This window comes from Equus asinus, chromosome 1, assembly GCF_041296235.1.
Source record: "Equus asinus isolate D_3611 breed Donkey chromosome 1, EquAss-T2T_v2, whole genome shotgun sequence".
In the NCBI taxonomy this organism is placed as follows: Eukaryota; Metazoa; Chordata; class Mammalia; order Perissodactyla; family Equidae; genus Equus; species Equus asinus.
This window is the reverse complement of record NC_091790.1, coordinates 108,268,512-108,285,180: the sequence shown is the minus strand read 5'-3', so window position 1 is coordinate 108,285,180 and position 16,669 is coordinate 108,268,512. Positions and strand designations below refer to the sequence as shown.

General features: G+C 40.0%; 1 protein-coding gene across 1 annotated transcript in view; it reads right to left on the bottom strand.

Annotated features, from left to right (window-relative positions):
- The window catches only part of SLC26A3 (solute carrier family 26 member 3), a 35,392-nt gene continuing 18,723 nt past the window's right edge, over window positions 1–16,669 (bottom strand). Inside the window, exons 12-21 of the mRNA XM_014831938.3 lie at window positions 14,347–14,442; window positions 12,998–13,104; window positions 11,782–11,851; window positions 11,599–11,691; window positions 9,921–10,016; window positions 9,104–9,337; window positions 7,500–7,554; window positions 3,872–3,999; window positions 3,663–3,728; window positions 1–1,877 (exon numbers count right to left, since the gene is read on the bottom strand). Coding sequence (XP_014687424.3) covers window positions 1,854–1,877; window positions 3,663–3,728; window positions 3,872–3,999; window positions 7,500–7,554; window positions 9,104–9,337; window positions 9,921–10,016; window positions 11,599–11,691; window positions 11,782–11,851; window positions 12,998–13,104; window positions 14,347–14,442 — 969 coding nt within the window. The 3' untranslated portion in view covers window positions 1–1,853. The remainder of the gene's footprint in view (window positions 1,878–3,662; window positions 3,729–3,871; window positions 4,000–7,499; window positions 7,555–9,103; window positions 9,338–9,920; window positions 10,017–11,598; window positions 11,692–11,781; window positions 11,852–12,997; window positions 13,105–14,346; window positions 14,443–16,669) is intronic.

Genomic DNA, 16,669 nt, shown 5'->3' with positions numbered 1-16,669 from the left:
TTTCAGAAAGCCAACAAAACATTTAATAAAATAAGACACATCTATGTACAATCGAATTTTTAAAAATGGAGATATATTAGTATGAACAGCATAAATTACACGATTCAAAGCAGTGGTGTAAATATACTGCAAAGCGTATGCACAAAGGTGAGTGACTTTGGTGGAAATCTGTGCTATAAAAATATATATAAACAAAATAATTTTCTTCCTTTGGTAAATCTACAAGGTACAAAATTAAGAGTATTTACACAATTTTATATTAAATATGTGAAAAATACCAAGCTAGAACGATCTTGTTCCAAAGTTTGAAACATAATTCTGTCAAACAAAAATATTCTTCATACAATGTATGAATTTATCAATAACTTTCTGGGTATAATGTTGTTCTTTATGTGACAGTCAGATGAGGATCCCTCTGAATTTTATGTATATATATATATATTTAATTTTTTAAAGTTCATAATAGTTTACATCATTGTGAAGTTTCAGTTGTACATTATTTCCTGTCTGTCCCCATATAAGTGCTCCCCTTCAGCCCCTGTGCCCACCCCCCACCCCCTTCCCCTGGTAACCACTGAGCTGTTCTCTTTGTCCATGTGTTTATCTTCCACATATGAGTGAAATTATATGGTGTTTGTCTTTCTCTGAGTGGCTTATTTCGCTTAGCATAATACCCTCAAGGTCCATCCATGTTGTTGCAAATGGGATGATTTTTTCTTTTTTATGGCTGAGTAGTATTCCATTGTATATATATATACCACATCTTTTTTATCCAATCATCAGTCGATGGGCACTTGGGTTGCTTCCATGTCTTGGCTATTGTGAATAGTGCTGCAGTGAACATAGGGGTACGCAGGTCACTTTGGATTGTTGATTTCAAGTTGTTTGGATAGATACCCAGTAGTGGGATAGCTAGGTCATATGGTATTTCTATTTTTAGTTTTTTGAGGAATCTCCATACTGTTTTCCATAGCGGCTGCACCAGTTTGCATTCCCACCAGTGGTGTATGAGGGTTCCCTTTTCTTCGCACCCTCTCCAACATTTGTTATTTTTAGTATTAGTGATTATAACCATTTTAACAGGCATAAGGTGGTATCTGAGTGTAGTTTTGATTTGCATTTCCCTGATGATTAGTGATGTTGAACATCTTTTCATGTGCTTATTAGCCATCTGTATATCTTCTTTGGCAAAATGTCTGTTCATAGCCTCCACCCATTTTTTGATCTGGCTGTTTGTTTTTTTTGTTGTTCAGTTGTGTGCGTTCTTTATATATTATGGAGAATAACCTCTTGTTGGATATATGATTTGCAAATATTTTCTCCCAATTGGTGGGGTGTCTTTTTGTTTTGATCATAGTTTCTTTTGCCATGTAGAAGCTCTTTAGTCTGATGAAGTCCCACTTGTTTATTTTTTCTTCTGTTTCCCTTGTCTGAGAAGACATGGTATTTCAAAAGATTCTTTTAAGTTTGATGTCACAGAGCGTACCACCTATATTTTCTTCCAGAAGTTTTATGGTTTCAGGACTTATCTTTAAGTCTTTGATCCACTTTGAGTTTATTTTTGTGTATGGCATGAGATAATGGTCTACTTTCCTTCTTTTGCAAGTGGTTGTCCAGATTTCCCAACACCATTTGTTGAAGAGACTATCTTTTCTCCCTTGTATGTTCTTGGTGCCTTTGTCGAAGATTAGCTGTCCGTAGATGTGTGGTTTTATTTCTGGGCTTTCAGTTTTGCTCCATTGGTCTGTGTGCCTGTTTTTGTACCAGTATGATGCTGTTTTGATTACTATGGCTTTGTAGTACATTTTGAAGTCAGGAATTGTGATGCCTCCAAACTCTGAATTATATTTTGATTAGAATTTTGTTTCAAGTGGTACCTGGAAGAAGACAGAAAGTTCTTGTTTTAAGGCTTGTTAAGTTCTATCCCTTTCAGTAATCATATCTTGTATTTAAAAAGAGTATATGTGATCAGTCCAATTAACATTAGGAGCTAGAATTTACCAGAGTTGTCAACGCATTTTTTGTCTTGAAGTTTAATGATCAAATACCTTCCACTGCTACTTGGTAAACATAGACCCATGTGATACCATGTTGTAATATAAGTGTACCTTTTGAAGGCCTTATTTAACTTAAGATAACAATACAATGTGTTGTAGCAATATATTTCCTTATATTTGTTTCAGAGGCCACATAAGCTCCAAAGGACTAAGTGTGCTGGTCAGGCACATTCAGCTTTTACATGGTCACCCCTGGTGGCCTATCCACAACTGCAGATTTATCTTCCTCTAAGTAATGCAAGGAGCTGATGTTAAATGTTTCTTTTCTCTTCTTTTCTTTTTAATATGCAGAAACAGGTACAGGATGGTGCTGACTATGTTCTGTTAGACAATTGGTTCTAAGCTTTGATCAGACATGAGGTTTAAATTCTGTTCCTATACTTTATCCTCTAAAACTTGGTGACAATTCTGAATCCAACTGCTGGGCAGTGGGTTTCTGGTAATTCTCTCCCTGTGGAGGACTCAGGCAAGGTGCCAGATTTGGTTTCTCTGGAATCCAGCCCTGGGAAACAGAATCACGGTGTTCTGCTAGGCTCTTGTCTCACCTCAGATCTATCTAACTTTCTGGAATGGCATTTTCATCTAACCTTTTCCTATTTGATATAACTCTTAAAAATGGCCCAGGGTTATCTTATGCTATACATTTCTTCTTCATTTCTAATCTAAACTCCTTTTTTCTCTTCTTCTTGGACCTTTCTTCCAATCAGAGAAATCCCACTAGCCACCTCCCATACTTGAAGATGATCACTAGGTTCTTTCTCAAGACCCTCAATTCCATTAATCTTTCACCAAAGGATAGAGCTGGTACAGTACAGGGAACAGAGCACAGGTCTTGGCATCAGACAGATCTTGGTTCACATCCTCCTGTTGTCACTTTGGCTTGTGACCTTAAGCAAAGTTAGTTAAGCTCTCTGCGCCCTTCCTAATTTCCTCATTTGTGAAATGAGGATATCTTCTTTGCATATCGTTGTAAGGATTGAGATAATGAACATAACGTACTTATCATCCACTTGACCTACAGCAGTTACCCATGTTGATTTGTGGTTCTGCTTTTCCCAATCTAGAAACATTCCCTTAAAGGACTGAATGTTCTAGAAATGAATGTTCCAGAATGCAATGAAACTATCTATTTAAATGATGATTTGGCAACTCTTTCTAGTAAGGAAAGAAATGAACTTAAGTTTCATTGCTGGGCTAGGCACTGTGTTAGGGACTTCCCACGCACCGAGGAGTCAGGAGGCGTGTTTCAGCTTCTCAGCTCCATCACTAATTCACCCATAAATGGAAATAATAATACTTGCCCTGACTCATGGATTGTTACAAGGCCAGAATAAGATCTTGGTTGTAAGTACTTTGGAAACATAAAACGTTCTCTCTCTCTCTGCTCAATACAGTATCATTATTTTCCATCCCTTTTTGTGCTGGTCTGAGTTTATTTTCCCCCAAAGTCCCTATGAGATTGGCGTTGCTTCAGTTTTCTAGGGATGAGGCACAGAGGCTCAAACAAGTGCTGAGCTTTTTGCAGCAAGCTGGGAGAGGCCTCACCACTGTGAAGTTTTTTGTTGTCATGTCTAGATAAAGACAAGCCTGTGTAAAGAATCTTACCTGGCATTCCCGATTACGTAATCCTCCATTTGTATTTACGATAAAATCAGTTTTTGCTTCTTTTTCCTGAGAAAACCAGAATGGAATTATGGATTAGGAACAATTTTTTTTTTTTAACGTGGAAAAATAAAGAGGAGCTTAAGCAGCACAGGTGGTTGGTTAGACAAATGTGAAAGTCACCAAAGAAGTGGTACCTGACTGGTACTAACCTTTGAAGTAATATAATCCTTCTTCATCAAAATATGCAAAACAGCATCATGGATTGTTAAGAAAAATATTGAGTCCTTGACTTCATCGTCAAAAAATTCACACCGTGTAAGCTTCTCAATGAAATCATCTGAGGAGAAAAAAGACAGAATAACAGTTAGGAAGAAGTACTTGTTTCACCCCAGTTTCTCCTTGAGGCTGGGAATTTGAACTTCCGTTGGCAAACGTGCATCTCACTGATGTTGGGTTAAGTGTTTGGGGGCAGCAGCGGTACTTAATGCAGTGTACCATTAGTACAGTGTCTTCTAGAACTAAAGGAAACCTTTCCAATAAAATATCCATATAATGCCCTCACGTAAAAAGGAAGAAAGAAAAGGTGTAAATGAGAAGAACTTTTAGTAGTTCCTGGAAGAAAATCAGTCCACTTTACTTTAGGCAGGAGCCTTGTGAGTTAATCTCCTTAGTTAATGATTGGAGCATCAAGTGTGGCTTATTATTAAAAATTGGGATTCCTCTAAAATAGAACCTTTGCTCATGGACCAGTGATATGCTGTGGTTCTGGACTGCCAGACCTGTTATTTACCAGTTACTTACCATGGTCCATTTTCCCAAAGCTGGTGGGTTCCATCAGAAAACATCTTCCTTAGCACCCCACATTTTCTCTCTGGTCATCTCTGAGGAATCCCATTCTTGTAGGTGCTAACCAATACTTGTCTGCACAGAATACTCAACCAAATATTACCTCATGTCTAGTATGTGCGAAGCCCTGGCTGGGTAATATAATGGATCAAAAGATAAATTAGACCTGACTCTTGCCCTCAAGGAAGGTAGAACATTTATATATACCTGTAGTAATGAAGGGAAAAGTGTTGTAGAAGAACAAAGGCAGGAAACAATCTGATTTTTTTCTTTAATGTTTTCTTAGTTCTTAAGAGAATTCCCAGCTTATTTTAGGTCCTCACCTTTTTGTTGAATGAATGAGAGAGGCACATATCATGTGCTAGGAAAATTCAGAGAAAGTGGGGTAAAGATTGTTTCCTCTTGGTGGGTGTCTGGGAAAACTTGACCAAAACTTGACCATTTGAAAGGATGCCGAGAACTTGGAGAAAGATGGAGGAAGAGAAGTCACGGAGGTAGGAAAGTCTGTTCACAGGCAAGCTTTCAACATGAACAAGACCTAGCAGTGATGGAGGGAGAGAGAGAGGTCACCAGAACCCAGGATGGAGGCAGGTGGCGCGCCATGGGAAGGAAGGTGATCTTAGTCAAGGACTGAGAGGGATGACAGGCAGCAGGCACAGCAGGAAGAGACAGTTTCAAAAAGATCTGGGATGATGGAGAAGGAGTAAAAGTGTTCAGGAAATTAAAGGGTTACCGAGCTCAAGAGAATTTTATTTTCTTCTTCTTCTTCTTGCTAAAGCCCCCTGGCACGTAGTTGTATATTCTATTTGTGAGTGCCTCTGGTTGTGCTATATGGGATGCTGCCTCAACATGGCCTGATGAGTGGTGCCATGTCCATGCCCAGGATCTGAACCAGTGAAACCCTGGGCCGCTGAAGTGGAGTGCTTGAGCTTAACCACTCTGCCACAGGGCCGGCCCCAAGAGAATATTTTTAATTATAAGGAACCCTTGAAATGAAACTATATCTGTAGGTTTTAGGGATAGGACCCAGTAGAGATGACAAATTAAAGATGCCAATTTCATGCCTCCCTCGGGACCTGTGCACTTCTCATCCCCTCTCCCCAAAATGCTTTCCCCCAAGATCCTGTGAGGGTTGACTCCCTCACTTCATTCCAGTGTCTGCTCAAATGGCACATTATCGGACATCCTTGATTGCCCATCTAAAATAGTGCCCTCCCTGTTGCTCTGTCTGTTAACCCTGCTTTTTTCTTTGCAGCACTTATCATTACCTGAAATGCGTGGGGTTTTTTTTCCTGAGGAAGATTCATCCTGACCTAAGATCTGTTCTGATTCCTTTTTTTTTTTTTTTTGGCTTGAGGAAGATTCGCCCTGAGCTGACATCTGTGTTATTCTTCCTCTAATTTGTATGTGGGTTGCCACCACAGCATGGCTGAGGAGCGGTATAGGTCCACTCCCGGGATCTGAACCCATGAACTCAGGCCACCGAAGTGGAGAATGCCAAACTCAACCACTACACCATGGGGCTGGCCCCTGAAATGTGTTTTTATTTGCTTGTTATCTGGCTTTCCCACTAGACTATAAGCTTCACGAGGGCAAGGGCTTGTCTTATTCACGGCTGTATCCCAGCACCCAGAACAGAGCCTGACAAATAGGAGGTGATCAGTTAGTCTTTACTGAATGTCTGTCATGTCCTGGGAATTAGGTAAGAGACAAGGAATAAGAAGGTAGACAAGACCAATACCTCCCTGGAAGAGGGTATTGCCTACGGGGACACAAGCACAGAAGTGTAGAATAAAGTTATCTGTGTGTACTCTACAGATGCAAACAGTCTGAAGACCACAGTGCTTTCTCTGGGGACGCGAGGAAGTTCTTATAGTTACTGAAGAATAAATTCTTGAAGGAGCTTTCTAGTCAGAAATTGGGATGGGAGAGCATTCTAGCAATGGACAAGGACACTAGTTAGAAAGTTCTTCTCGGGGGCCTAGATGAGAAATGATAAGGGTCTAGATTAAGGCTGTGGAAGTGGAGAGGAAGAGACTGACTCAAGAGGAGACTCACTGAATGTAGAGGAAGGGCAAGAAGGAGAAATTAAAGGTGGCTCCGGAGTTTCTGCTCTGGGTAACTGGTGAGTGGTGATGTAGCGACTGAGGAAAGAAGAACGAGTAGTTTTGGGAGGGAGGGGAATGTGTTTAGTTTTGAACAACGTGTATCTGAGGTGCCTGGGGGACATTCAGAGAGTTGAATACATGGGTCTGCAGCTCAGAAGAAAGGTCTGGACTGAAGGTGTAGTTTGGGGATTCATTAACATGTAGACATACTTGAAGCCATCAGCACGTAGGAGATTGACTAGAAAGAGTATGTGGAATTAAAACTATAGGGTTTAGTGTTAAAGCTTGAGGAAGATACACTGTCAAGGCATCTTGACAAGAGGAGCCAATGTCAGACATTGAGGACCTGCTAAGGTGGTGGGAGGTGAATCAGAATAGTCTTGCAGAAGTCAAGGAGGAGGAGAGCTTCAAAGACAAATGATAAAGAAAGGGCCAAATGCTAAAGTGAGTGCCATGAGAATGAGGCTGGGATGGAGGCGGGTGATCCTGACAATCTGGACTTCACTAACGACCTTGGCAAAGGCAGCCTTCTCAGTGAGGTGGAGCAGAAACCAGCTTGTTATGGGCTGAAGAATCCAGGGAGGCAAGGAGGAGAGAAAACAAGCCTACTTTTTCAAGAAGATTAGAGTAAAATATGGTTATATATCCACTCTTTTGCTGCCTGTTAAACTTGTTTTCAAATTGTAAAGTTAATTAAATTACATATTGACACAACTAAAATATAAAGATGCTATTTCTATAGAAATTTCTATCGGCTTGGCTACAAATTAGATTTTCTTCTTGGTGATCACACCAAATACCTGTTCTTTGGAGAGGCTGTCTAGATTGAGAGTTGGCAAAGAGCCTGAAGTGACTGGCAGAACAAAAAAACAAAACCACTTACCATCAGTTCCAACAATATACACATCTACCTCGATCCTGATAAATTCTTGGAAAATCTGTTAAAAAGAAAGTACAGCCTCCTTAGACGACAGTTTCACTTGTCAGAAATGGAAAGAAAGCTATCATAATTTATGCCTTATGGGTGATATATTGCCTTCAGAACATTTTACATTTTGAAAAGAGATAATAGTGTAAAGAGACACTAAAGTTAAAAACAAGGCTTTGTGACAGAAAGAAATAAATGCAAAGGAAAGAAACTCTTTTCTTCAGTAAGAAGTTAAAAATGAGCACTCTTCAGGGAAGTATAATGGGAACATGTTCTGCCTCAACTCACAAGATGGACTGTGACAATTTTCAAACAGTTTCTTCAGTGGGACAATCTTGACTACAGCTTGCTAGCTACATAAAAGTGAAAGAACCCTATAACCCAGAAGTTGTTCATTATTCCTGTCCACAGTGACTGAATGTATGTAACACCAACAAATCTTTATCCATTTTCCTGGGCTCTAATAAGAACACACACCAGTAGTGACATGAGTAAGGTCACAAAAGGGAAGAAAAGTAGCTTGTACTGTTGATCAATTTAGATGATCATTAATATCATTATTATCATCAATAAACACTTGTAAAACCTCTACTAGGCACTGAACTAAGAATTAGGCCTTTAAAGAAATGGAATGCAGAGTCCCTGTCCCTTGTGCTCTACTCCTAAGATCAACAAGTAAATTTTATGTATGTCTGATTATTTTTTTCTCCAAAACTAAAACCAACCAACCAACACATGCAAAAACAGAGAAAAGAAAAAGCAAGCAGTCTTGAGAGTTATGTGATGTTAAGATTTTTTTTTAAAGATAAGTTTGAAGGAAATGAAATTGATGCTATTTTCTAAGTTCGTATCCAGTTCACCCACACTTAATGGATCTTATCTTAGCTCAGCGCTTGGTAAGCAGATTTCTGTGAAAAACCAAGCAAAAGAGGGGGAGATGTGGAATTTCTTCAATTTTCTATACATCTCTTTCTGCAATTATTTTAGAAACTAATTTATTCTAGAAAAAATACAACAAAACTAGAAAGAAAATAGACTGCCACCCGACTGTTTCAGTCTAGTTTTTAAATCGCATGCGATATTTCTCCTTTTGTGTGTCCACTTTATTTTTTTTTTGAAACAGATTGTTGCATAACCAAGAGAAGTTTCATCAGGTTATAATTGATGAAGATAGAAACAAAAAGACCCACTCTTCCACTTTCTCCCAAGACCTTTCCAAATTGTCTTGATTTTAGGACAATTTAGATACAACGCCCACAAGGATTTGAAGGTATCATAGAACTGGAGTTGATAGGAGGGTGAACATTTGTCTACTTACAGGGTCAGCACACATTAGAAAGGTAGGTTTGGTTGCCTTCAAAATTAATGTGCAGTCTCAAAGGAAACAAACTTTTAAAGAGTTCACTGAATACGCCCCACACACACTCTCACTCCCTCCATAGAATATTCTAAGATTATAATTTACTTAAGTGTGTATTGTCTAAAGGAACAGCCTCCCACAAATAGTTTCTTGCCTTCAGTCACGGATTGGTTGTTTCCATTAAGAAAAAAGAAATTACCTTCTTGAGACCCCTCATTGAAGAAACGTCAAGAAATGACACTGCTGAAAAGTCGAGAATAAGGCTATGCAGGCTGATCTTAGGAACCACGATGTTGAGAGGAAGATCAGCATTCCAGTCTATCTGGAAGGGCAGGTCCGTGGTATTGATTGGCTGATCCAGCTCTTCTATCTCATGGTTGTCCAGCTCTTCGTCGGAATCTTTGAAGTTATCAACGGTACATATACATCCTTTCTGCAAGAGAGGATAATAACGTGCATGATAACTCTGACCAAGAAAACATCGTGTATGTCAAGGCTAACTGGTGAGTTTCTGAAGCACAGATTCAAAGTTGGGTCAAGCAATGGGATTGTTAACTCTTTTCTTTGGAGAACAAAGATTTTCCCAGGACAATAAAAATTTTAAGGAGACCATCAAAGATGCCACTTAAAAATATGACATTAATTGACACATGAAATACCTTATTTATCTGGCATTTCATTTAAAGGAATGGAATCGACAACTTGAACTAGATTTTACAAAGCTTTTAGCTATAATACACAGAAACGTGGTCAAGAAACTTACTGGTTGCATTCCAAAGAAAATGATCTGAGTCTCACAGGATTAAAGAGGTCCTTAGGAAAATCAAGGAGGCCTAGAAGACTTTTGCCAAATGCTCTAAATTGGTCAGACAAATTGTCAGACATACACCGAGTCAACATGGGTTAAAATTTTGTTCGTTCTAGGAATCAACGCAATATTGAAATTATAGTCCAACTTTTGTTACATTCTTATATTTTTATATATACTTTTCCCCTCATGAAAAAACCCAACTTACTGGTGTCACTTGTATCAGGCCTTTCTTCTGCATTTTTCGGATTTTCTTCAAAGCTTTCTTGCGCTTGCGTAGAATTCGTAGTGGACTGAAACCAACCTGAAAAAGCCATTGCTCTGTTAAAAGGGCACTGAGTGTTCTGCTAGTTACATGGCAGAATTCTGATGACTTTAAGTAGGATGGGTTGAGGACTTGGGGCAAACAATAAAGATATCTGTAATAAAATTTAAAGGTGGTTCAAGCAACATTACTGTGTCAGACCCGTGGTCTGCTCAGCCTGTGTGCAGTCATCGACATTCAAAACCATCCGGGACTTATCCATGAATCATCCACGAATCAGTCTAAACTCTATTTGAATCTGTTGGGGCTTTTGGCCTACATGACTCTCGGGGGATTTTATTTATTTTCTATTAGTTGAATACGGTAGCATTTAGTTAGTATTCTGATTCCATATAATTTTTTTCTATTTAACTTTATATAATTATATTTTATAATATCTATTATTATATGATTTTATTTTGTAATTTTAGTATTAGATATGAGGGGAAGCATCATTTTCCCCTTTCCAAAACAAATGTATTCTTATTGTGGCAATATTTAGCTCCAGAGTAATAAGTAAGGAGCATCAAATTAGGTAATTAAAAACCTTTGACAAAAAAATGTCGTTAGATGGAAAGACACTAGAAGTGAAAAGGACAGTATACAAAGCCATATGTACAATAAGATCCAATTTTTGTAAAAAAAATAATTGGGTAGAAAAATATTTGATGCGTACCAAACTAATAATCATAGTTAGGGCTTAAGGCAGAAGCCCTATGCAAGGTACAGAGTAGACCAAAAGGTGTGTTCATGAGTAAGGCCTGAGCTTTTGTTTCTTTGTTTCTTTTCTTTTCTTTTTTTTGGTGAGGAAGATTTGCCTTGAGCTAACTAACATCTGTTGTCAATCTTTCTCTTTTTGCTTGAGGAAGATTTTCCCTGAGCTAACATCTGTGCCAGTTTTCCTCTATTTTGTATGTGGGATGCCACCACAGCATGGCTTGATGAGTGATGCGCAGGTCCACACCTGAGATCTGAACCCACAAATCCTAGGCCATTGAAGTGGAGGGCTCCAACCCAGATGCTATGCCACAATGCCGGCCCTGGAGCTTTTGTTTCTTAACCTTAAAGATTGCTTCTTTGTCATCTCTCTAGTCTACCAGGGATGCTCAGTTGTTATTTAGTGTTAAATATTCATTTGTATTATATTTATTCATTATCATTTATATCATAAACAGGCTTTGCTATCTTGTGCTTCTTTAGAGATGCAGTCAAATATTAAATACCCTCTTGTTTCTGAAGTTGATGCCCAAAGAAAATCTGTGGGACTCTATCTATTAAAAATCAGCCCAAAATCTTGCAGTAAATCTTTTTACTCTGCAGCAGAATTTGATAAAAGGCGACTCTATATTGGACCTCATCCAAAGAGACTTATTTCCCAATACATTAATGGACCCCTTATAAAGTAGTTTCATCTGCTCTGGGACACGGGCCACAAAAACACTCACATAATCCAGCCTCAACATATGTGAAATCAATGACCCTCTTTAAACCCTTGTTACCGAACAAACATTTCATTCCCAGACGATCAGTGCAATTACCAAAAAATAAAAAAATATAAAGAAGAATAACCCCAAAACCTTACAGCATCGAAAAGTTTCTGCCTAAAGAAACCAATGTTGGCAAAGTAGATAGGAGATGGGCATCTGAAAATTTTTATTCCTTCCGGTTCGTACATCTGTAAGGCAGAGAAGTGATATTAGACGGTGCCCATCAGACTCGTATTAGTATAATTTGGCAAGTCAAAGTAAAAAAGGAATCTCCTTACGTCAGAGTAATCTTTTCTGTTCTTGTAGATGTTGCTCCTTCCGACATTAGCCAGCGTGCTGCATTTTGGACTGGAAGGAAAGCAACACCAGGTGAATCCTTCATGCATATTAGTTAGGCCTGTAAGGCTGACACTGATTTTTTCCTAGGACACCAAGGCAGGCTCACTTTTCAAAATTTATAAGGTTGGGGAATCATCATGCCCTCACAGACCCTGGAGGGCAAACACCTTGTTTTGCTCACCCTCCCTCAGCTCCCAGAACAATAGTGCCTCCCATCTACCGCATTCCGGTTCATAAAGCGCTTCCATACGCCTTAGCTGTTTTCAGTCTGAGCATCACAGTTATTTGGTGAAAAAAGGCAGATATGAGTGCCCAGTTGTATAGACGAGGACATGGAGAAGTATAGTGATTTACCTATGGCCACTCAGTTTGTCTCTATGGTTGATGGGTCCCCAAGAAATTAATGAAAATATAAATGAATAAAAGAGTGCGGGAACATTTCAATACAAACATATCCTGTCAGTCAAGGATTAACTTTTAACTATGACAACAACTTCTGTTCTAAAACTTTCTAGCTCTCAAGAAGCCTTATTTCTCTGGCACACCGTGTAATCGAACATAGGCTGAGTGATCACATGGGATGACATATGGCAGAGGTTTAAGAGTCAAAAGATGTTTGGAATGGATGACTGTTAAGAATCCAGAATTCTAAGCAAGTTTCCTGGAATTTTAGGATGGGAGGGGTCTGTGAGAAATTCTCTAATCCAGCTCCATGTTTTTCAGGTGGGAATACAATCTAACAACCTCTAAAAAGGAACAACTCCCCCAGACACGCGGACTCTCACAGTCTTCGCAATAACACATCCTCAGGTTTAACGAGTTTAGGGCAAAGACATGAAACCCGCTTAAAATATAATGACTTCCAGTTTACAACTGGGCAAACAGATGCAGAGATTTTTATGATTTCTTTGAATGGCTGTCAAAGGAGGAAGCAGACTAAGAACTGGTGGGAGCTGGGCTGATGCTGTTAGGTCTGGCCGTTCTCTTGCCCTTTAGGCCTTGGGGTGAGCACTCTGAGGAAGAACAGACTGGCCAGTCTTAATAGACATGCATGCCCATGCCTATCCCCCAAACTACTTTCCCTTAAAAGTAGACTTTCTCTTCCGACATGGGCAGGTGAAAGGCTGCAAAGACGAAAGCATGAGGAGCACTCACAATTGGGTTCTGAACACGATGGTTAAGAGCTGGAATGCTACGCTGGCTGCCAGGCCTAAGCCGAGGCCCAGGACAATGGCAAAGATGAAGGTCATGATCCAAATTAGCTGTAAAAAGAAGGCAACACATACACTACAATTTACTCTGATCGAAGTACAGGGTCTTAGTTCCAGAGCTATGAGACAGCATGAACTTCTAGGGCCAACAGAAGAGGTTGCAAGCTTATGGGAGAAGGGACCAGCTTGAGGTTCTGAGGCACGAAAACACAAGCAAATACAAAAAAAAAAAACCCATAGAGAGTGTATCCATTTCTAATCCCATCCCTGAACCAGTTAAGGAAATGATTGAGTATTCATCACTGCTAAAATTCCAGAGCCAGTTGCTCTTTGTTAAAATCAACGAACGAAGTAACTGGTAGAACCTACACTAATCTCTTACTTTTGGTCTGCTGATTTAATTAATGGCTTCTATCTTGACAAGATTTTTAGCATACCAAAAGGGTGTTAAAATCCCCAATGATTATCTACCAGGAATAAAAGTCAACCAAGTGTAGCTTATTACTTCATGCTCGTTAAGTACCAAGGGCTGTGGTAACAAGCATTTTTATGCCACAGACTTTGACCCTGATATAATCAGGGCTGTTGCTTCTCACAGCAAGGCATGTTGAGAGCGAGGCGAGCCTTGATAGAGTATTTCCGAAAGGAACGTTCAGAAGTTAAGTTCTTCACTGATTCTCTGGAAACTAACATATGATGTCATGAAGAACAGAAGCAACACAGACCCTAAAATTCAGAGTTTCTGTGGCATTCGGGATGACTGTGAGAACTTTTTGCACAGACCTCAGGAAGTTCCCTGCTAGTGTTTCACGGAGCATTTCCTACCTGCAAGTGGTTCATCCTTTTAAGTTAAAATCCCAGAGAATGATCATTAGAGTACGCAGTTTAAAGACAGCAAATAAAACAAACTAAGGTTATCTGAACAGATATATAAAAACAAAATTTCACTTAGTCTACAATATAAATAGGCACTTTTTTTTTTGAGGAAGATTAGCCCTGAGCTAACATCTGCTGCCCATCCTCTTCTTTTTGCTGAGGAAGACTGGCCCTGATGACATCCGTGCCCATCTTCCTCTACTTTACATGTGGGAACGCCTGCCACAGCATGGCTTGACAAGCAGTGCCTTGTCCACACCCAGGATCCGAACTGACGAACCCCAGGCCACCAAGAAGTGGAACATATGCACTTAACCGCTGCGCCAACAGGCCAGCCCCTAAATAGACACTTTTTATGATGGCATTAAAATGCCATCCTGATTTCTCTCTCTCTCAAATTCCGTTGCCTCTACTTACACAATCATACTTGTCCTTTCGCCACAGTCTTCCTATTTCGGCAAACTGCATCAGCATTCCCTTTAGGTTTCCAAGGGCTAAGGCAGCCAGGACAGACTGTGAAAAACATAAACAGCAGATGCACTTGAAGATAATCAAATAACCCATCTAGAAGCAAAGGTGAAGGTTTAGATAAGCGAGTCCTTAAAGGCCTCAAAGTATATCAAAGGATACGTGCTTTTCCTGTGTGCAACGCCATGCAACACACTCCAGATCTGGGACTCTGACCTGACCCCAGGTACGACTTTGTCTCCACTACAGTGACAGTGACCGGCCATAGATGGTCTGATAGCACTTACCATGCCGTGCCTTGAGACAGAGAAAGGCAGATCTTAAGATCTATGACTAATAAATTCTTCCTGATTAGAGACAGTCTACGGTGTGTTTATTTATTGGAAGTGGGTAGAGGGCAGTTGCTCTTTGTAAAAAAAACAAATGAAAGAAAAAAGCCCGGGGAACTTGGGGTCCTGAAATCAGAATTCAGACCTTTGATGATGATCAGCCATCATGCCATTTTGTAAGAGGGAGCTGAAGAGGTTGCCACAGACTTGAGGCAGACTCTCTGGGACCACGTGAGCCATATCTGTCCTGTTGCCTGCAATATCCCGGAAGCCACCACGGTAAATGTATACAGGATGGGCTTAATTATTCAATGCATGTGTGGAGGAGCTAATGAATTACTATCTCCGAAGCCAGTACTAAGCACCCAGTAGGGTAGCCTCTTTGAAGAAGCCCTGATGTTGATACCCCTGAACAGCAGATTCACCAAGAGTGGCCTGGGAGGTAAACCAGCTCTGCCACAGCAATATGTCAGCCTCTGTGTCTTCACGTGCCAAAGTGAGATAACTTGTCTTCTAGGAATTGTGATAGTTACAGTGAAAAACGCTGAATAGCCAGGTATGCTCTCTTCCCTCTTTGAATTTTAACACAACGGTAGGAACGTGTCCCCAACCCCCGCCCCCAATTCAAGCTGTTCCATTCTGAATGGACTATGGAATTTGTATACTGATTACTTTCCTACCATAAAAGCATAGCATACAAAGAAAAACCAAACATAGTTTTATATTCTTATGTTAAAGATAATTTAACTGATCTGGGCATTTTTGATTTTCACAAGTAAGATTTATGATTTAATACCTAACCAGTTCATTTTACCCACTACTGTACATTGTGTAGAAGACTGAATATGGTCTTAAGTGACTTTAAAAGGGAAATTGCACACAAATGAATGTCAGTTAAAAACTATGAAAACTGAATGACGTCTGTAACCTAGTTAACAGCATTGTATCACCGTCAGTGTATTGGTTTTGATAATGGACTATTGCTATATAAGATGTCACCACTGTGGTAGCCGGGCCAGGGCTCCACAGGACTCTGTACAAGAAGCCTCCCGCTTTGGGGGACTCTAGTATCAAACATGTCACCTGCAGAGGAGACATCATTTTTCTTTTTAATAGGCATTATTTCTCACCTGGATGGTATTCCACAGAAAAACAATTTTTAAATATTTACATCGAAATATATACACAATAAAGCCCTTTAGAAAATAAACATTACAGGGCACGGGGAAGCTACAGAAAGGAAATGGGGGATAATTTTACCGGGAACCAGGATCCATTCTGCAACTGACGTCAAGGATTAAATACATATGAAATGCTTAGAACTTGGCTGATGCTTAGTCAGCACTCAAGAAACATCCATTATTAGCTATTATTATGGGCTATTTTGCTCTCATATGGTAAAAGAAGCGAACCAGCTCTTCTGGTCAAACAGACATTCCAGACCCAATGGTCTGCAAAGAACTGGTCACGTGGATCCTTCATAGCAGGAGCTTTGATTAACATCCGAGACAACGTCACTGGATGTGGGTTACTCACGAGAAAGATAGGACTTTAAGTGACAACTGTTTCTTTAGTTGACATGGGTGAGGTAGCACCCAAGTGTACAACTGGGCAGAAGCACACTAGAGCAGAATCTTCTTTCTAGGGGGGGTCTTGTGTGCATTTATTTTTATTGAGACATACATTCTTCCATTTCTTTGGTGGTGACTTCTTGACTCCTTTTATGCCATTCCTTTGCGAATCAGTAGGTTAGCGCACGGAGACTGCGTATTTTTGGCAAACAGCGCTGTGCACTGCTTGAAGACAGATATGGCCAGTGAGGCCCTTTGGGATGACCGCACTGAGAGTCCGGAAACCTGGGACCAAATTCACATTCCAGCCACTAACCCACAAGGAAGAAGGCCTGGATATTGACCAATAGACATTGGCAGGCCGTGTCATAT